Source organism: Amblyomma maculatum, chromosome 7 (genome assembly GCF_055883805.1).
Source record: "Amblyomma maculatum isolate TAMU_Amacu chromosome 7, ASM5588380v1, whole genome shotgun sequence".
Classification (NCBI taxonomy): domain Eukaryota; kingdom Metazoa; phylum Arthropoda; class Arachnida; order Ixodida; family Ixodidae; genus Amblyomma; species Amblyomma maculatum.
The window spans coordinates 409,006-431,067 of record NC_139350.1 but is presented as its reverse complement, the minus strand read 5'-3'; the positions used below and the strand labels follow the sequence as shown (position 1 = coordinate 431,067).

Sequence of the window (22,062 nt, the reverse complement as noted above, 5' to 3'; positions counted from 1 at the left end):
CCATGTTGGCCCTTGAGGGATGCGACGCCGCGGGCCGCGCCGGCTCGCTAGTTATCACGGAGTCTCCACTTACGTCATAGTGTGCGTCACTCAACTCCGACTACGTAGTCGGAGGGAACAGTTTGAATTCGACCGGCGGGAACAAGAAAAAACCTAAACTTCTTATCGCAATATCTCAGCAATTATTCGATTTTTTGCTGCCGGATATGCGGCGACAGTGTCACCAAATGTAGTTTATTAGATTTTCATAGCATCTTTGGATATCTTTAGTGTCCCTTTAATGCCCATGTGACTCGGGACCCAGCAGAATTTTGTTATATCCTCGAGCATTGGCTGTTGTTATATTGTGTACTATGTCTCGAATAAAGGAGCGGCCGCATTTCTGAGATTACAAGCTTTGAGGGTGGTTAGGGAGTCTGTGTAAATAATGCTGTCTTCTATTAATGTTCTCTTCTATTATTTTCTCTACGGCAACAGAAATGGCATGAGATTCAGCAGTAAAAATAGATGCACAGTGTGGAAGTCTTATTATTTCCTCGGAATCTCCTCGCACAACTGCGCTTCCCATGTACACAGATGTTTTCAATCCATCGGCATAAAAGTCTGTGAAGCTTCCACATTCTTCCTAAGTTTAAGGAATTCCCGAATAATGTGCTACTGTGGGGTTTTAGTTTTTGGAAACTGTGTGAGAGTGTGGTCACAGATTGTAGGAAGATTGTATCACGGCGGTAGAGGGCTGTTGTTTTGAGCAATATCAGGCAGTCTCCAGAATATGGAGTTTACAACATATATCTTCAAAATGCATTATCGATGGCCTAGTCGACAGTGGTTTATTTGTTTAAATGACTCTGGAGGTGCAAGTTGTGACTATTGAATAACAGATGTTTTTTCTGTGACTTTATTCTGAGGACATATGCGCATGTAAGTAAAGCTTGTCTATCTTTCTGTGGAGGCTTGTTAGTTTCCACATAGAGGCTATCCACAGGAGACGTTCTGTATGCACCACAAGTAAGGCGGAGGCCTAAGTTATACACTGGGTGTAATTTCTTTAGATATGATTGCCTAGCTGATCCATAAACTACGCTTCCATAGTGCAAGGAGGAGTGTACAACAGAGCAATATATATGTGCAAAAGGCATGCCCTATCAGATCCCCAATGCTTACATGAAAGGACCTTCAGGATGTTTAGATTTGGAGGCTTTTTTCTTTAGTGCTTCTATGTGGGGGAGAAATGTGTTTTTTGTCAAAAGTAATGCCTAAGAATTTGTGGTTATTGTTTATAGGCAATTTGATTTCATTTAGGTGTAAGGTAGGATTGGGCTGTACGCTTTGTTTGAGCGAGAATATAACCGCCACTGTCTTCAGCGTCATCATCAGCCCGACTATACCCCCTGCAGGGCGAAGGCCTCTCCCATATTTCTCCAATTAACCCGGTTTTGTGCTAGCTGCATCCACTTGACCCCTGCGAACTTCTTAACCTCATCCGCCCACGTAAATTTCTGCTGCCCCTTGCTTCAGCATAGAAAATTTAAACCCACTAATACTGGCCCATTTTGTTACCTTATTTATTGTATCCTATTCCCATCGATAGCCCGCTATCAATGGTTTCACGATTAGAATTTTCCCGCTTTCAAAGCGCTCCTTGACGAGTGGCGCCATCCAATGAGAAATAGAGGAACCCTTCTTTCAGTTTTCCTTTTGATTTAATTTTTCTGTCGTGCCACGCCCGTCCAGATTGTCTCCAGAGTCAGGTGATACGCTCCTTGTTTACATCATGACGTCAATTTCGTGCGCTCCCGCTACGAAGTTGACGCATCGGAAAGCTTGTTTATGAATACAAACAGCAGCAGTTATGACTCGGAAGACAGATTCAGCTCTTCAGACTTTAGCACTGACAGCGAAACTGCATCAGATCGACCTGGAACATCGACAGCCATGCTCCGATAAGTGTCACCTGCTATCAATGGTTGAATTTTCCCACTTTCAAAGCGCTTCTTGACGCGTGGCGCTGATCAGTGGGAAATAGAAGAGCCCTTCTTTCAGTTTTGCTTTTGGTTTTATTTTTCCGCCGTGCCGTGCCTGTCCGGATGGTCTCTGGAGTCGGGTGATCGGCGCTCCTTTGCTTACATCATGGCTTCGACATTGTGCGCTCCTGCTTTTGCGCAGTTCCGTGGAAGCTGACGCATCGGAGAGCTCGTTTTTGGATGCGAACAGCAGCAGTGATGACTCGGAAGACGAATTCAGCTTTTCAGACTTTAGCACTGACAACGAAACTACATTAAACAAACCCGGAACGTGGACAGCCCTGCTTCGATAAGTTTCGCGTTCGCTCCCCCAAAAATTTCCGCTTTTGCGGCGCGCTGATCAAAAGAGATCACTGTTATCGGTCACAACTGTTATCTGCAGGGTGACAACGCCTTTTGGGTAGTATTACTTGCCGCCGATAGTGCAGGGAGTTGTGTTTTCCGCTAAAAGACGGCCAGGAGTTGACCTCAATTATCGTTTTCTTTCGTAACTTAGCGTATACTGTACACAGAAAGCTAGAATTTGCTGCAATGTCGCATTGGTCCCTGTTGTAAAAAGTATATTTTGAAAATGTTTTGTGTTATTTGTATCAAGAAACTGATACTTTTGTGTTTTTTTCTTTACCAATTTTTTGCTGATAGTTCGTTTTCATCACTTATAAAATAATATATATGGATTCTCACTAATACCATTGTGAAGAGGAATTCCTCCTCTACAATTTGATACTAGACACTCCTGTAACAAGCAAGTTTTCTTAAAGAAAAAAATATTAATGACACCACCCAAAAACCACCCCTTTTCCCGCGGACAGGAAGTGTTAATTGGATCTGTCTCTCACATGCGGACATGTTGGACAATGTGTAGGCTATTTGAAGGTTGTCCACATAGAGTGAATACATTATGAAATTTGGCATTACTTCGCTAAATGAATTAATTTTTACAACGATAAGGGTTGTGCTTAAAATGCACCCTTGGGGTACACTATTCTGCTGAAAGGTTGTTGACAGGGTGGTCATAGACGTACTAGAAAAGAACAATGTGACAGAAAGTCGCTTAAAACCTTTAGCATTCTGCCACGTATGCCTAAATTTGCCAGATCACTCAATATCCCAAACCTCGAAGTTATACCATATGCCTTCTCGAGGTCACAGAAAATGGCAAGAGAATGCTGTCGGTGTATAAAAGCCTCTCTGATAGTGTTTTCGAGACGTACGAGATGGTCAGTTGTTGAGCATCCTTTTTTAAAACTACACTGATGAATATTTAAAAGTTCGTGAGATTCTAAAACAAAAGTTAGTCTTATGTTTAAAACACTCTCAAATGATCTTGCTAAACAGCTGGTGAGAGCAATGGGCCAATAACTACCAGGAGATGTCAGCTCCTTTCCAGGTTTCAAAAATGGTGTGACAATAGCTTTTTCCATACCTCTGGCAATTTTCCGATGACCCAAATTTGGTTAAAAATTTTAATAGTGCCTCTATAGCAGGTTCAAACAGATGGGCGAGCATTTCGTAGTGAATTTTGTCAGGACCGAGTGCAGTCGATTTACCGGCAGCTAGTACATTATTTTATTTATTGTAGTGTAATTAAGCTATTGTACGGTTCTTTTGTACCACCACTTGTTGGGAGCTTTTGTTTCTCAGTGTGTTTTTGTATTTTAGGAATGTTTCAGTGTAGTGCGATGAACTGGAAAGTGTAGAAAAATATTCACCTAAAATGTCGGCCTGTTCTTGTATAGTTGTCTGTACACTGGGGGCTGTTAGAAGGGGAACGGTGAATGAACAGTAGTTGCCATTTAGTTTTTGAACCTGTTCCCACATTTGTTTTGATGTTGTTAAGCTGTTTATTGAAGTTACATAATTCTTCCAGGAGTTTTTTTTCAGCACTGCGACGGATGTGTCAGGCTTTAGCTCTTTTTTTTTTAAATTTTACAGAATTTCCCCATGTTGGGTACCTGCAAAAAATTTCCCAAGCTTTCCTTTGTCCTTTTTTCGCTTCCTTAAGGGGAGATGCGGGTCGAAAAACGCGGGTTTTTTCGAAAATGACTGTTTTGTTTTTACTTGCTTTGTCAAGTTTAGTGTCTGAACTTTCATGAAAATAAAAATCAAAGCTGAATTTATTCAGGAAATGCGCTGAAATTGCATTTAAAGAGCACACAGTGGCAGTTGAATGACCGAAACTACGCTATTTTCGAGCGTCCCGCGGCTGGCATGGCGCGGTTCTTTGCCGCTGCGGATCGCGTGAGATCAGCCAAGCCACATTCTCCCAATCACCAAAGTTGCCCGGCGTCTACAGCGCAAGAAATAATAAAAAAAGAGCATGCTTTCGTCGTGTTTTTCGAGCGCTGCGAGTGGCTTTTAAATGACGTGGTATGAATTGGGCATCGACATTGGCCGTCGTGCGCACGCATGTGGCGAAGCCCACTTGCTGGCTCCATGCTAAGTCGAGGTGCATTTACAAGTGATGACCGTTCGGCAACTTTATCTTCGTCATGGATGAAGCACAATCAAACCAGCGCAGTCATCGAGTAGTGAAATACCGTTCTATTCACAAATACAGAGGACGTTGGCGAAAATCGAAAGCGAAGGCTAGTCCTGTGACAACTCGACCTGTGGCAGTTAGGCCTAGTGAAACCAACGCAGATCCCTCCAATTTCAGATGCCTCTGGGGAATTTGAAGCGGCGTTAGATTGTGTGAGTGCCTCGGAAAAAAAAATTTGGCATTTCTAAGGTGAGGAAATAGCCTGCGATGAGGCATCATCTGTCGTTACTGACTTGACAGGGCTGAACGTTCTTGTGGGCGGCGCGATTTGCCCAAGCCAGCGTTCAGGACTTCCCGTGTCCCGGAACTGGCCGCAAAGCGTAGACTCGCTTCGTTCCTTGAACTACTCTGTTAGAATTCTGCCTGCCCGCAATGTGTCCTTTCCACAACATACTGATTGCGGCGAGTTGCGGCGTGCAGGGACGCGAGCAAGGATGCGAGCAGAGATTGACAGCGGGAGCTCGGATGAAAGCTTCACCGTCAACGTCAAAGCTGCTGTGGCGGCCTGTTTTATAGGAATTGGATATGAGCAGCTAGTGCGATTTTCCTCAATTATTGAACTCCACAAGCCGATGCATCATAGCTTGGCACATCAGTAAAAATAACAATGCAGAAACAAATGTCCTTGAAGCTGACTGCGGAAGCGAATGCAAACTGCCGTACACTGAAGAAAAAAAAGCACATGTCGGAGCCCACTCGCAAGGGTCGTGAGGAGCGACATATGCTACAGGAAGTTTCTAGTGCCAGTGGCTGCTTCATGGACAATTTTCTTTTTTGCCAGTTTGATAAGAATTGAAGCCCTCTTTTCTAAATAAACATGCAGCTTCAAATGCGTTTTTCTCAAAATGCAATTTTGGGCAATTTTCTGAGTTTGCCCTTCTTGCTTTTGGTACTTCTGATGCTCATATCTGAATAAAATTTTGCACACATTTTCTCTGAGGTACGAGGAGTGCAGTTATCTCTTTAAGAATAAATACTGATCAGATATTTAGAAAAAAAATTTAAACACCACATGGTGGTGTCTTGAAGATGTAGACTTGCCAGGTTCAAATTTTTCATGTCATTAGCATACTTTATATGTACTTTATTATTAGTTTTTGGCACTCTACAGTTTATATGGATCAAATTGAGCCATCAATGATGTGTGTTTATGGAAGTTCAGTATGAAAAAGAGAGGGAGAGGGGGGAGGGGGGGCAAAAGAGTATATTTTACACACTGTCAATGAATAGAAGAAAACTATGCAACTTACAATAAAACTAATTGCAGATTTGAAATCAGCATAAAAAACTGAATTATTAACCAGAGTTTCATAGCTCTAAATCAAATATTAAAGAAAAAGTGTCTTCGAGTAGCTTCTCCCCTTAAATTCTTTTGAATACCAGACTATGATTTTGTTTCACCATTCCAGAGGACTGAGGAATTACAATGTATGCTGCAGTAAGGATACAATTTGTGTAGGCGTCATTTAGTTCATCTATACTATAATTATCTGAAATAATTTTATCTAGGCTGGCTATCTCTGGGAACAGTGCCCAATCAGCTATATGCAGCTTCCAGCGTCGTTGCTTTGATGGGATTATTTGTGGTGAAGATGTTAAGCTGATTTGTACAGGTAAGTGATCGCTTCCGTATGGATTATCTAAAACGTCCCATTTAAAATCTGTAAAAATAGAGGGTGAGCTGAAAAATAAATCAATACAGCTCATTTTCCCTGAACCAGACGAACAGTCGGTTGGTTTCCCAGTTAAGTAGACAGATGTTATTACACAGTATAATATCCTCTATGACTTCACCTCTTGAACCTGTTTTTCTACTACCTCAAAGGATGGAGTGTGCAATAAATGGCTCTGGAAGCTGCTTAAAAAGTTGTAATTCATAAATACTAAAATTAGGGTGTAGCTCTAAGTATATACAGCACACAGTTATTGTTTTAAAAGCCTGTAAGGTTATCACTATAGCTTCAAACCGAGCTTTAAGTTTATGCTCTCGAACAGCTACTCCATTTTTTACTATGATGGAAATGCCACCTGAGAGCCTGCTCCCGGTCGCGACGGAAGATTGTATAGTTTTTAAGTATGTTCTTATGTTAAGGACCTAAATTTGTTTCTTGCAAACACAAGGGTAGTGGTGAGTGTGTGGCCAATAAATATTTTGTGATTCATATCAGTTAAAAGTCCTCTGCAGTCCCAGTGTATAAAAGTCATTTTGTATTAAATAAGTAGAGAAAGTTAAGTTTTGTTTTCAGGCTTTTTGATTCGGAGTTTTTTTTTTTTTTTGTCACTCCAAGAAGCTGCGCCGCCCGTTCAACGTCGACGGCACAAGACTACCTTAACTTGCATCTTCTGACATTGCGTCTTCTGACAAGCTGGACGGCCGTGCGGACCGCACGGGTACGTTTGTGTTTGCCCTCACCGCGTGGTGAGAGGCCTTGGGGTTGGCTGACCTGGGGGTCTGCGCAGCCTGTTTTTCTGGTGGCGGCGCAGCGCTGGCCGCTGCTACCAGCGGCACGGGTGGCCCCGCTCCCGCTTCACTGTGTGAGACCTGGGCAGGTGCCAGAGGCTGTTGTGGTGCTGTGCCCTGTTGTGCCACAACAGAATAGGCAGGTTTATTTGACAAAACAGGATTTCGTGCTTCCCGGAAAGTTGTTTTCTTTGACCTTGATGGTAATAATTTCTTTTTCTTGCTTCCATACTGGGCATGTATGTGAATAGGCAGGATGACTACACTCACAGTTGACACACAAATGTGGCTGAATCTCACATTTCTGGGAATCGTGTTCATGGGAAGCACATTTTGCACATCTCAGCTGGCCGCGGCAGTTCTGAAAGCCATGACCATAGTGTTGGCACTTGGTTCCTGCGGAAGCGCCGTTGCCTATATAAGAAGCATTCACTGCGCGGCCTGGTCACTCGGCAGCAGCGACGACAGCTTGCAAGACACGCCTAACGCGTCCCCTGCTTCCTTCTGCAGATCACTTTTGCCGAGCTGCACGACCCGCCCGACATACGCCGGCATAACACCGGGTTTCGTCCAGCAAGATCATCGACGGAACAATGTAAACCGGCACCAGGAGACAATTAGTCAGCGGCCCACGTGATCTTCAGTCCTGGTTCCTGCGGAAGCACCGTTGCCTATATAAGAAGCATTCACTGCACGGCCTGGTTACTTGGCAGCAGCGACGACAGCTTGCAAGACACGCCTAACGCGCTCCCCTGCTTCCTTCTGCAGGTTAGAGTTGGTGCTCGTAAAGTTTTCTGAATCTTTCCTTCGTCATCACTGCTGCCAAGTGCAAATGTGCTAATATTTTTGTATTTGCTAGAATGGCTAAAGATATTGCAAAACTAAAAGATGAATTCCGTAATGAGCTCGCGAAGCTTAGAGAGGAATTTCAGAAAGAAGTGAAAACATTAGCTGAATCTGCAGAACGTGGCCTGCGGAACGAAGTACGCAAGGTGAAAAAGGAGCAGATGGAACTAACTAGCAGCATTGAGTACGCCCAGAAGGACATTGCTGAATTGGAGAGAAAAAGTTGCAGCAGGAAATAGAAAAAAACTCGAAGCTAACGATCGAAAATCAGGAGCTTAACTCCCGATGCGCTTCGTTAGAAAGGAAGTCTCGAGAACTTCAGTTACGACTTGTTCAATGTGAACAATATTCCCGAAACCACAACCTCGAAATTCAAGGTGTCCCAGAACATGAGGATGAAAATGTCAGATTCTGCCAAAACTTGGTGATGCAGCCAAAGAGCCGATTACAGACGTAGATGTTGAGGCTTGCCACCGAGTTCCTACTCGAAACTCCGGAAAATCTAACATTGTTGTTTGATTCAAGTCCAAAGCCAAGCGTGATGGAGTGCTGCAGAAATCAAAAAAGATGCGGCTGACTACGGAGGATGTTGGACTGGATGGCAAGATTTAAATCTATGTCAATGAACACCTAACGCCCGAAAACAAAAAACTTCTTGGAGCTGCAGTAGCAAAGAAAAAGGAACTTGACTGGAAATACGTGTGGACGAAAAATGGGGCTATTTACGCACGGAAAACTGATGAATCCAATGTTGTTCGTCTGTATCTGCAGGATGATCTGTCAAAAATTGCGTAGTGAGTGCTTATGCTCAACAGACACATCTGATCCCGATCCTTAGACTAATATGGAAGAGACAGCACTTTTTACACCATGTGAGTTCAACCGTTTTCTAAGAAACAGAGAGCGCAGTAAATATTTACATATGCTACACTTAAACATGCAGTGAGCTTTAAATAAAACGGATCAACTGACAACTTTTTTGTCGAGTCTTAAATGCACCTTTGACGCAATCATGACGTCTGAAACATGGTATCGATTTGACAGTGACATTATCCAAATTCCGGGATACCAGACTTTCGTTCTTAACCGAAGCTCGGAACGTGGTGGGGGCATTGCCCTTCTAATCAAAGAAAGCTACTCGTGCCAGATCTTATCAGAACACTGTCTGAGCGACCACAACATTGAGATGCTTACGGTTCATTCTGGCCGTCAATCCTTTACTGTTGTTTACCGCCCACCACAAAGCAGTATAAACGAGTTCCTTCGGGTTTTTGAAAAAGAAATCAATTTCTTGTCAGATAATTTCTTATCTTGTATAGGAGGTGATTTTAATATAGACATGGGTGCCAATAGTTCTGCGCAACAAGAACTCGCGATATTGCTTCAAGCTGCTGGCTTCCAGAATGTCATAAATAGGCCAACGCGCATAACGGCTACGTTTTAATTTCATTTCATTTATTTCATCCTCAAGGGCCCGAGGGCATTACATAAGGAGGGGCTACAGTTGGGGTAAATACAATCTTGATGAAGGCAGGCACAGTTAACACACACTACAAATTGTAAAAGGCAGGAAAAATAAAATAAATAAAGAGCATCAAGGTATCCATGGGATTATGCAGAAAAGCAACAAATGTACGTGCGGCGGCAAGTAAAGTTGAAAGGCAATGAATGATTGATGGTAACACAGATAATATCCTTACACATCTTGGAAATGACTAACGAGTTTTGTGCGAAATGATTTGCGATCGTCGCATGTAACTATGTCGTTAGGTAGGGCATTCCAGAGAGTAATCGCGTTGGGGAAAAAAGAACTGTTCATAGCTGAAGTTCCGCTCCTGATACCTGCTATGGGGAGGCTGTGGCTTAGGCGATTGGATGTTCTGAGCGGTGGTTGCAGCAAAGGGTGTTTGGAAGCAGGGTGGTAAAAGAAGCTGTGCAGTAGGCAAAGACGGAAGATGATGCGGCGCGACTTTAGAGTGGGCAGGGAAATAGAGCGTTTAAGTGCAATAATGCTGATGTCTTTGGAGTATTCAGAAGTGATGAAGCGGGTTGCACGATCTTGGATGGCTTCGAGTTCGGCGGTGAGGTAGGCTTGAGATGGGTGCCAGATTGATGATGCAAATTCTAGTTTAGGACGGACGAAAGTTTGATAAGCCAGTTTTTTCACTTCCGGGGATGCTGATTTGAGGTTTCGCCGTTAATAACCTAGAACACATGAGGCATCAGAGCATATTGTTTGGACGTGATTGACCCAAGATAATGAAGGTGAAAGATGTAATCCAAGGTACTTGTAGGATGTTTCGACAACCAGGGTAGCGTTGATGGTGTATGAATGCTGAATTACTGTTCGTTTGCAAGAGAACGACAAGAGTTGGCATTTGTCCAGGTTCAAAGGCATGAGCCAAGTGTCACACCATGTGGCTATTGCATCAATGTCTCTTTGTAGTAGGTGGCTATCGGTGAGGTGACGAATGGGACTGTAGATGACACAGTCATCCACAAATAGTCAGTTTATTATCTATATTAGCTGGGAGATCACTGATGTAAATGAGGAAGAGCAGCAGGGATAATCCGGCGCCCTGGGGGACACCTGATGTAACGTCAGAAAGGGATGAGCGGTAGCCATTGCTTGATGTGAATTGTCTGCGTCCAAGAAGAAACTGATTGATCCAGGTTATTATGTTATCACGGATACCTAGAGAGGAAAGTTTTGCGAGCAAGTATGCGTGCGGAACACGGTCGAAGGCCTTGGAGAAATCTAAAAATATGGCGTCAATTTGAAAGTTTTCGTCCATAAAGTGAAGGATGTCATGAGTGAATTCAGCCAGATGTCATGAGTGAATTCAGCCAGTTGAGTTTCGCAGGAGTAGTGTCTTCGAAAACCGTGTTGATGAGGATAAAAGAAGCTTATGGAATCAAGGTGGCTCATTAGGCTGGATGATATAACACGTTCAAGTAATTTGGAAGGGATGCTGGTTAAAGAAATAGGGCGGTAGTTGGAAGGATTTGTGCGATCACCTTTTTTGATGATCGGGACAATTTCTGCTATTTTCCAGTTGTCAGGGACGTCTCCGGATTCTAATGATTGGGCAAATATTAGATGCAGTATCTGGCATGATACTGCACAGGTGTTTTTTAGTAGTTTACTGTTGATCTGGTCGCAACCAGCCGATGAAGAAGTCTTGAGTGAACTGATTAGATTAGCTATGCCTGCCGGAGTGACTGTAATTTGGGGCATGGCTGCTGTTGAGATGGCTGGAAAAGGATTTGGACTGCCAGCTGCTGGGGAGAACACTGAACAGAAATAGTCATTTAAGATTGTCGCGCTCTTATCACTGTCTATCGGTTCACGGTTAACGTCTAGAAGCTCAATTCTATTGGACCGTGTTTTAGGGGAGAGAATGCGCCAAAATTTATTGGGGTTTGCTAAGAGGATTGAATGTAAATCGGAGGAAAAAAACTTTTCCTTGGCGGAGGTCAATTTTCGTTATATATTTTTGCGCACTGATGGTACCGTTCCCATGCTTCAGTATGATTATGCAAGTTAGCTGTTCGATACAGTCGTTTTTTCCTATTAAGAAGCCTTTTAAGTTCTCTATTGAACCATTCATTGTTAGAATCAGATTTTACAATGAAGGACGGAATGTGCATGTTTTTCAGGGTTAGCATAGTGGTCTTAAAATATTCCCAGTTGGCATTGACCGTGTGAGAATGATAAAAATTCTGGAAAGAGCTGTAGAATTCTAATAGTGCACGGTTGATAGCGTCAAAATTGGCCCTTTTGTAGTCGGTTATTACCTTTTGCGTTGGGGATCGTTTTTTAATTGGTAATGAGAGGCGGATGTGAAGTAAGTTATGGTCGCCAATGCCTGGTAACGTGGTTATACCTTTTACGTCGTCGGGGGAGGTAGTAAAGAGTAGGTCGAGAATGTTGTTTCCTCTTGTTGGGCTTGTGATGACTTGTCGTAGGTTAAAGTCAAGTGTTAGGTGGAGGAAATGTTTTGCGTCGGTGGAAGGTGTTCTATTCAGCACTGAGAGTAGGGGCCAGCTAATGTTCGGGAAGTTGAAATCGCCAAATAAATATATGGGGGAGTTTGAAAAGTTATTTCTGATACTGGTTAAAGAGCAATACAGAGCATCACAGAATGTTGAATCGCTATCCGGTGGCCTGTAGCAAATGCCAAGAACAATTTTTCTAGCCCTGTCGTTCAAGCATGCCCACGTGAGTTGAAGAGTGTCGTCGCTATTAATGTGAGATGATGATAGGGTGTTCTTGATAGCTATGAGGACGCCCCCACCTTTTTTGTTTTTCCTGTCATGCCGGTATATAGTGTAGTTAAGATTAGGGGAAAAAATTTCGGAATCTCTGATATCTGCGTTCAGCCAAGTTTCCGTTAATAGCACAGCATCAGCATCAACATCCGTTATGAAACTTTCAAGATGATCACATTTTGGGACTACGCTTCGGATGTTCGTGAACGCGATATTTAGGTCAAGGCATGGCGAAGGGCGCCAGATGGTTAGAGAAGATAGTACCTGCTTTTTGGAGCGTCATGTTTTGCTTTCATAAATGCTTGCAGATGAAGGTTCTGCGCTTCTTCGCAGTGCTAGTTGCCGAGTTGATGTTTTCTATTACGCTTTCACTGGTCGGGTCGTAAATATCGCATTTATTGCCTACGTAAAGCTTGTCAAAAGCCAGTTTAAAGGCACATTTCCGTGGGCAAATGAACTGAAGCAGTTTGGAACGTGCCTGCCGGGTTGGAAATTCAAAATCTTCTCTTATTGCGTAGTTGGTCCCTTTAAGTTTCCGCCCACAGGACAGAATGCTCTCTTTGGTCCTAAACTGCATGAATTTTACAATTATGGGGCGCTTTTTGTCGTTGCAGTAATTTCCAATGCGGTGGGCACGTTCAATGCTATTTTGGTCAAGATGAAAGTTGAGGTGATCGGCACAAAGTGCCACAATTTTGTTTTCTGATTCAGACCATGATTCTGTGCTTGTGTCATCGAGGCCTAAAAAAAGCAAGTTGTTACGGCGCATTCGATTTTTTGTATCAATGCTGGCAGCTTTTAGGACTGCTATTTCTCGTTGGATGTTGTCTGTTTCGTTGGGGGGTGTATCGATGTTAGGTATTGACTCTGATGACTCTAATTTGGCTATATGATTACTTCAGGACTGTATTTCTTTTTCCTGTGAAGCATGAGTGGCGGTGAGGTGATCTATTTCAGACTTTCTTCTAGCCGCTGCACGCGCGTTTCAACGGGGCCAGGGTCGAGTTCAACATCGCCTGATATCAACAGCAGCAGTTGCGACAAGTAGTTGAATGCTAGCACATCAATTAATACACGAAAAGCACTACGCCACTCAAAGTCGTAGAGGCACGACACCTCTAACAAAAAAGGGTTGCTACTTTTACAATGGTTTAGGTAACTGACCTGAAACATCAGGAGTGCGGTGAGCATAGTGCGTTGACCGGTGTCGTGCCCCGTGTGGACCGAGCGGCTATCGACCTTTTTATCAACCTTTATCGTTTTATCGACCTATAGCGTTATCGACCTTTTTATCACAAATAATAATGTGCCTCTTACCACCGGGCATTTTGCAGTAGACATCGGAGACCATCTACCTATTTTCCTACGCATTGATACAAAATCCCGCTTAACACATAGCTTTAATCCCTGTTGGCAGCTTATTTCACAGAAAAACCTTGAAACATTTAGGTGCCGTACAGAGCAAACAAACTGGGAAACTGTTTTTTTAAGCATTGACTCGGATGTTGCCTATAGAGCTTTCTTGCAGATATTTTTACCAATCTATCATGACTGTTTTCCTACTATTGAAGCAAAAGTGCCGAAAAACGCTCGCAAGCCGTGGATGTCCCCACAACTTCTGCGACTTGTAAAGAAGAAGCACAGAATGTTCGCTAAATTTATTAGCACGAAGGATACAGCACTACTAGGCCGCTTTAAAGCATTTCAGAACTTTTTGAACAAAGAGATCAGGACAGCTAGGACGACTTACCACAATAACCTCTTTGATAACGAACTATCTAATAATTCTAAAGAAAAATGGAGGCGCCTTAATCAACTTTTAAATAGAATCACTCATCCCAATAGCATAAAAAGCTTAACAGTAGATGGTATTGACCTAAATGGGCATCCTTTGGCCAATGCTTTTAACAAATTTTTTACTGTAGTCGGGAGTCGATCTCACTGCCCTGATTTCTCTAAATTTCTGGGCGATACAGTCCTGCAATCTCTCTTTTTTGAGCCGACAGATGAAAATGAGGTGTACTGTATTTTAAAAAGCCTCAAAAATACGACAAGCTTAGACTTTTGCGATCTCCAAAGTCGCCCAATAAAATATGCCTTGCCTTTATTAGTTCCATGTTTAACGCATATATATAACACTGCGCTAATTACAGCAAATTTTCCTGCTGATATGAAACTTGCTAGGGTGGCAGTAATCTTCAAAAAGGAAGACAGAAATAGTTTGAGTAATTACAGGCCAATATCTGTCTTACCTTTCTTCTCCAAGGGACTAGAATGCATAATTCATTCTCGAATGCATAATTTCCTTCTAAAACACTATTATAAATGACTGCCAATATGGGTTTACCAAACATAGGTCCACGGAGCATGCATTACTTGACCAAAAAGAATATATATTAGGCAACATAGAATCCCAGAAGCTTACTCTTGGAATTTTTGTAGATTTCAGTAAGGTGTTTGATACACTAAATCATAATACCCTCTTAGCTAAACTCGAACATTGTGGTATACGTGGCCATGCCCTCAACCTTCTGAAGTCATATATGTGCTCGCGATCCCAATATGTTGTTATCAATAATTGTCATTCCGATGTGCTACAAATTTCGAATGGCGTGCCACAGGGCAGTCTTCTGGGTCTTATACTCTTTAACGTATATATTAATGATATTGTTAATATAAGCAACGAGATAAAATTTATTATTTACGCTGACAACACCAGCTTATTCTGCTCCTCTACTGATATTAATCAACTAACGGACTCTGCGAACAAGGTACTTGCTTCTTTGAAGGAACGGTCATGCTCAAATTCTTTGACGGTAAACAAAGAAAAAACAAAGGCAATAATATTTCATGCTAAGGGCAAGCTAGTAGGGAATGCGCGGCTCAAGACTCGAATATGTCCAATCATTCACATCACTTAGCAGGGTAGATGTGTAGGCCAGTTGGTGAGACATAAGGAAAATAAAACCGCAGCAGACACAGGACGGAGGCTGGAGACAACACAGGGCGGTACTGGCAACTGAAAAATTTATTGAAAAAACAGGGGCTTTTAAAGACAGATGGTACATGTGACCTTACAATCAGGTAAAGTGGACTGAAACATGAAAACCAACCAAGACCTTCGGCGAAACTTAAAAGACAACAATCAGCATGTGGATGTTGATAAAAGGATGATAACAAACATAATCTGTAAAAGAGGAAATCATTACAAAATAATCTGAACAATCTACAACAGCACATGAATGAAAAGACAAAGATCTCCGCACTAGATGAGCATGAAACGAATCCAAAACAAGAGGCTCAAAAAAAAAAATTTTTTAAACGACCGACAACCAGGGAAGAAAGTAGATGCATAAAAATAGATTCTATCATTTGTTTTTGAGCAAGCGCTCAGAAGACACTCTGAAGTACTTCAAACAGTTAAGGAATAAACTCAACTCAGAACTTCGCAGGGCAAAAGCTGCATACTATGAATGTCAGTTTACTGACACTACTTGACAGCCCAATAACACTGCCTGGAGAGTGATAAATGGCGTCTTAGGCCGTCAAAAGGGAAACCTCACTCCTAAGGTAATAAACTTAAATGGTCTCGAAATAAAAAGCAAATCACTTGCAAATTATTTCAATAAACCACTTTGTGAATACTTTCGTTCCTAGTTCCAGCAATGCGAATACAGATAACGAGGTGAGTAGTTTGACTCAAATAACAGAAAGCATATTTTTAGAGCCAACAGATGAAATTGAAGTTTATAATATATTCCTGGATTTAAAGAATACCAAGGCTTTGGACATCAATAACATACAGATTAAACCAGTAAAACACGTCGCTGACTTACTTTCATCTTTGCTCACTTTGCTCACTTATACTTATAACTTGGCGCTTGAGTCTGGAATTTTTCCCACTGGTATGAAATCTGCTAGAGTTTCGATAATTTACAAGGGTGGTGAACGCAACTTAGCTTCAAACTATAGACCAATTTCTGTACTTCCGGTCTTTTTGAAAGCACTAGAAAAGCTTATCTACATATGTATAATGAGGTTTCTTGATAAAAAGCATGTTTTAAGTGATTCGCAGTTTGGCTTTAGAGCTGGTAGGTCAACAGAGACCGCATTGCTAGCACTTAAAGAAAAAATATTGCAAAATATTGAAAATAATTTTTTCACCGTAGGCATTTTTATCGATTTTAGCAAGGCGTTTAATTGTTTCGACCATACTATTCTAATCAATAAGTTATGCTCATGTGGGATATGCGGAAAGCCGCTATTATTACTGGAAAGTTATCTCAGTTGTAGAACACAATCCGTAACCCTCCATAATGTAACTTCTGAGTTTCTACTGATCCGCTTCAGTGTACCGCAAGGTAGTGTGCTCGGGCCCTTGCTGTTCAATATATTCATTAACGATATTATCAACATACCGTATATTGCCGCCTATAAGTCAACCTTTTTTTTTAAATGTCCTTCCAAAAGTTGGGGGGCCGACATATGCAAAGTCTTAAAGTCGGCTTATATGCGGGGTCAAAAGTATTTTTGACCGAGTTGCGGATAATATCACGCCCCGTGCGCTCGTTATTTTATAAAAGTTGTCAGACACAATGCGAAAGTAAATCTGCTTCAAAAAAAAACAACTTGAATCTAATTTAGATATGCACCAAAGGTCTGCGTTAATACGATAGCAACTTGTTATGGACAAACCGTGGGCGTACCACGAAAAAACGGCCAAAGCCGGGCGGGCTGGCAATGTTTGATACAAATGGGACAGCTACAAATCCAATCCAATCCAATCCAAAACGACTACACAAGGCCAGTAACATGAGCCGAGAAGCATTTTCGTGTGTTGTGCAACGTTGTGTGCCTTTCGCCATTTCTTCTCGTTGCACCGCCTAGACTCTAGCCGACGTGACAGCTAACAGCGGTGTGTGTGGTTTGTGTCACTCGATGGACGCCTTGCAAGATGCCGCCGCAACCTCGGCAACAGTACAGCGCTGCTTTCAAGCGGCAAGTCATCCTGTACACCGAGTCGGAAAACAATGTCGAAGCAGAGCGGAAGTTCGACGTCTCAGAAAAGTGCGTGAAAGGCTGGCGAAAACAAAAAAGTAAGCTTTTTGCGTGTGCTGCTACACGCCGTTCCTTTCGCGGGCCGAAGTCCGGACAATACCCTGCCGTTGAGGAGGCGATTCGAGATTGGGTTCACGACCAGAGAAGCAAGGGCCTGAGTGTTTGCTACAATGACATTGAAACAAAGGCGCGCACTGTCGCGGAAGAGATGTGCATCCCGCGTACCGAGTTTAAAGTGTCTAAGAAGTGGGTGACGAATTTATAGAAGAGGAACGGCCTAAGCCTGAGGCGACGAACGACCGTATGCCAACGGTTGCCCGAAGCCTACGAAGAAAAAAGGAGCACCTTTCTGCGCTACGTGAATGACCTGCGGGCAACACATTCATTCCTGCTTGGTCAAATAGGCAACGGTGACCAGACTCCAGTTTGGTTTGATATGCCTAGCAATAGGACCGTGTCCGCAAAAGGGGAGTGCAGGTCCGCCTGCTGACAATGGGCAACACGCACAACCGTTTCACGGTAATGTTTTGCTGTACGACAGATGGGCACAAGTTACTGCCATTCCTTCTGTTCAAGAAAACGATCCCGACGAAGGAAAAGTTCCCGCCAAAAGTCATCGTGTGGGTGAATGAGAAGAGATTTTGTAATGATGAAATGGTCCTCGAATGGTTTCATCTCGTGTGGTGCAGGCGTCCAGGGGCACTGCTGAAGCCCCGCAGCATGCTCATCCTGGACTCTTTCTGCGGCCACATAACCGACCGTGTGAAAAAAACGGTAGCGGACGCAGGATGCGACCTGGTCATCATTTCGGGCAGATTGACACCTATTCTTCAGCCACTGAATGTGGCGCTGAACAAGCCATTCAAAGACAGCATCGGTGCATTCTACAACAAGTGGCTCCAGCAAGAAAACCCAAAGACACCAACAGGGAGGCTGAAGCGAGCGTCTTTGGGTGAAAAGGCTCAATAAGTCAACGATGCCTGGTATGGCCTACCAACAGACATGGTCTCTGCGGCGTTCTCCATGTGCAGCATCTCGGCACCGCTTCCGATGACCAGCGGCAGCAGTGGCTCACAAGATGATCGCGACTGTGTCCTCACAAGCGACGGCAGATGTCTTGTGGATGAATAAATGTTTCTTTATGACTCGGCCTTCTGAAATACTTTTCGGGCGAGCTAGGACCGCAGGGTGCGGCAGCGTTGACCTAAATTCGGAGTCTAACTTTTTTTTGCCCAAAGGGGGTCGCGAGTTGGGGGGTCGACTTATAATCGGCAATATACGGTAGATAGCACAGTTCAGTTTATAATATACGCAGACGACACTACACTGCTTGCCTCTGGTACATACTTAAACAATGTCTTAACGAAATGTAACGCTACTCTAGATAAATTATCAGTTTGGTATCGCTTAAATCGACTTAAATGCAGCGAAAACTAAAGCAATCATTTTTCGGGCAAAAAATAAAAGCTTGCACCACAATTATGTGTTAAGTTTTGAAAGAGAGGTGATTGACATTATTGAAGAGCACAAAACATTAGGAGTATATTTTTCATCTAACTTGAGCTGGGAAATGCACATCAATTATCTTTGCAAAAACTTTCTTCTGTTGTAGGTGCACTGTCACGGTGTCGCAGCCTTTTGCTCTTAAAATGTAAAATTCAGATTTATTATGCACTCTTCCATTCCCATTTAACTTACTGCAATTTAGTATGGGCTACTTTGGTCATCTGATGAGAAGAGAGGAGTCTCTGGAGAAAGATTTGATGTTGGGAAAGGTTGAGGGTCGCCGGAGAAGGGGTAGGCAGCGAACGCGATGGTTAGATGGCATCCTCGAGGCACTGCAGATGAAGTTATGTGATGTTAGGAAGATAGTGAAAGACCGGAAAGTGTGGCGTGACATGGTCCATAGGGTCACAAAGAGTCAGACACGACTGAACGACTGAACTGAAATGATGACAACAGACTAATATGGACAAATTAATTGTACTACAAAAAAGAATCATTCGCCTGATTGCTAACCTTGAACGATCATTTCCCACAACAGACGTCTTTCAAACACATAACATCATTCGCATCGACAATCTTTATGAATTCCGTCTTCTGCAAACAATGTATTTTTCTTCCACCAACGTCACAAATCATTTATCAACGTTGGCATCTTTAGAATTGCGCCATGCTTCGGTGGACACAAGGAATCAAGACACATGGACAATACCGTTTTTTCGTAATAACTACAATCTGCAGTCTTTAATTCATAACCTCCCTCACACTTTGAATATTATTAAAAACACTGCTGGCTTTACCAAAAAAGATCTACTGAGCTATTTTGTTAAATTATGAAATGAATTTATGTTGCTCTGATTTGTTTATCGATGCATTATTTCTGTATCTATTGTGTTATCTTTGTGCAGATGGCTGTACGGTTCTCTTATTTACTTGATTTGCATTAATATAGCAATCTTCTATTTTCTCTTATTTACCTTACAGCTCTGTTACTTTTGTATGAAACTTTTTTTGTTATACGTGAGTCTTTCTGATGTTTCTTTTCTGTTGTATATTGCGAGTTTTCATTATGTTTGTATTATTTCATTGTTACATTTTTGTTGACACGCTTGCTGTATACGCCATGCCTTGCAACTTTATCCAGGAAACTTTCCAGCAAAACTGGAAAATAAATAAACTGAACTGAAACTGAGCTGAACTGCTTCATTCGTTGCTCTCACTTCTCTCACTACCAGTGATTCTAAAGGCTGAGAGAAGGTATTATGTCATGAGTGCTAAGCTCATTTAATGCGGCAGGCATTACTACCTGCATTCTTGGATTCACGGTGTGGCTCTGAAGCCTCAATCAAGCAACTGCTCGAAAAAAAAAAAAAGTCAATGCCAGTGGGTTTCGAACCCAGGTTGAGGCAAAGAGCTCAGCTTCACTGACCACTGTCTGACAATCTTTCATACTGCTCATGTTGCCTTTTGGATAATATTCCCTTGATCACCTTCACCTCCTTTGGCTAAGTTACCGTATAAACGTGTGTATGGGCCGCATCCCCCATTTACCAAAGCAAATATAGAAAAAAAATTAGTTAAAGGTCACACCCGAACTTGCCACGACCCTCGCGGGAATAGCCTTCAAAATGCACACGCGCAGGAACTTCCAGATGTCGCCCATGGTTGGCGCCTGAAGTCATGGGTCATCATCATCATATTTGCCCTCTCTGCCGCGAGCTTCCACAATTCATATCAGCATCGGTATCACCAGCCCCGGCCACGCCGGCTTCCTTTTGAGACTTTCAAAGGCACGTTAGTAGTGGCAACGTGGTTGGCATGGTCACACGCCATAGTTGCGGCTCTTGTGCGCTTTCTGCTTTATTTTTTGTGAACTGCCATCCAGCATTGCCATTCTAGCACAATGGGCAAGCATATTGGTAGCGACACACAGGCTTTAACACTTTCCTGTCCGCAGGAAAAAGGTGGCTTTTGGGTGGTGGCATTAATATTCTTTTTCTTTAACAAAACTTGCTTGGTACAGGGGTGTTTAATATCCAATTGTAAAGGAGGAATTCCTCTTCACAATGGTATTAGTGACAATCAACATATTTACTGAATAAGTGATGAAAACCAAATTATCAACAAAAAATTGTAGTAAAATACACACAGACACAAAAGCATTAAAGTTTCTTGATACAAATAAAACAAAAAAATTCAAAATAAACATTAAAAGCAATAGAGAGAAATGTAACATTGCAGCCAATTCTAGCTTTCTGTGTATAGTATTGGCTGGGTTAGGAAAGAAAACAGTACTCGAGGTTGACTACGCCGAGGTCGACCCCTGGTTTTTCCCAATTACAAGGGTGGAAGCAGGCTCGAGCGTTTTGAAGCAGCTTTGGGATCAGCAATAAAGCCATTTGGGAGCAGCTTTGGGAGCAGTAGTAAAGCCATTTTGGAGCAGCTTTGGAGCAACGAAATGAGAGTTTTGGAGCATTTCAATTATGTTTTTCTAAGGTACAACAACTTTGATAATCGAAGTTTTCTTTTTCAGAAATACAAAATCTCCAATCTGATTCCTTTTTAAGCAAGTTCAATGCCTTTCCAACCTCCCACTCATCTCTGACAAGACAAACGACCAAAGTATGTAAAGATATATAACACAGTCCAACCTTAGCAAAAACTTGGAAAAAACTGGCAGCAAACGTAATGCTTGCTGGTGTGGTTTATAACTGAACATCTAGTCTCTCCTAATGCACTTACCTATTTTGACTTGATAGATTCAAATGTAGAATCTACCCCTTCGATGCGCTCTAGCAGCTATGCTAATTTGGAGTTGATTAATGAGCATGACATTTCTGCTCCCAATCTTGCGCATATCTACTTTATTTTCTTTATTTAAAATACACCTCAAAGCCCCCAAATATGGGGTATTACATGATCCCTTTTGATCCTGTGCATCGGCTGATAAATTCCTGAGCACATGGCCATTTCGTCTGCAAAAAAGGCGCCTTCAGACCACAATAATGCGCCTCGACAAGCTTGGCGCCAGTGCCGCTCCCTTGCTTTTTGCCTACTGTGGGATCGCAGATGACTGCAGCACAGCCTCAATCGTCTTTTCCATTCGTAAATATGGTGGAGCTCTACAAGGATGAAAGCAGGCTCGGGCATTTTGGAGCAGCTTTGGGATATAGAGAGATGGCTTTAAGGGGTAGCCTTTCCATCCTACAGCTTTTTTACTTCACTGCCTCCTGGCAATAGTTCTCTTTTCTTTGCTTGAGCAATGCTGGGGCTCATATTTAATATTTTGGCGTTAAATTGTTTCCAACAAATTTGAGAACCTGCCTAGTGATTCACAGCTTTGGCATACCAACCCA

At 42.6% G+C, this 22,062-nt stretch overlaps 1 protein-coding gene across 12 annotated transcripts in view; it reads right to left on the bottom strand.

Annotated features, from left to right (window-relative positions):
- The window catches only part of LOC146182567 (uncharacterized), a 115,056-nt gene that overhangs the window by 3,129 nt on the left and 89,865 nt on the right, over nucleotides 1-22,062 (bottom strand). For 6 of the 12 annotated variants that reach the window (XM_084608852.1, XM_084608859.1, XM_084608854.1 and 3 more), the window contains exon 6: nucleotides 15,044-15,332. The exons of 2 other annotated variants lie outside the window; for them this stretch is intronic. In XM_084608852.1, coding sequence (XP_084464978.1) covers nucleotides 15,059-15,332 — 274 coding nt within the window. In that variant the 3' untranslated portion in view covers nucleotides 15,044-15,058. Of the gene's footprint in view, nucleotides 1-7,132; nucleotides 7,681-14,617; nucleotides 15,333-22,062 lie in introns of those variants that run through there. 4 more of the 12 variants (XM_084608861.1, XM_084608858.1, XM_084608850.1 and 1 more) reach the window with 4 other exon arrangements.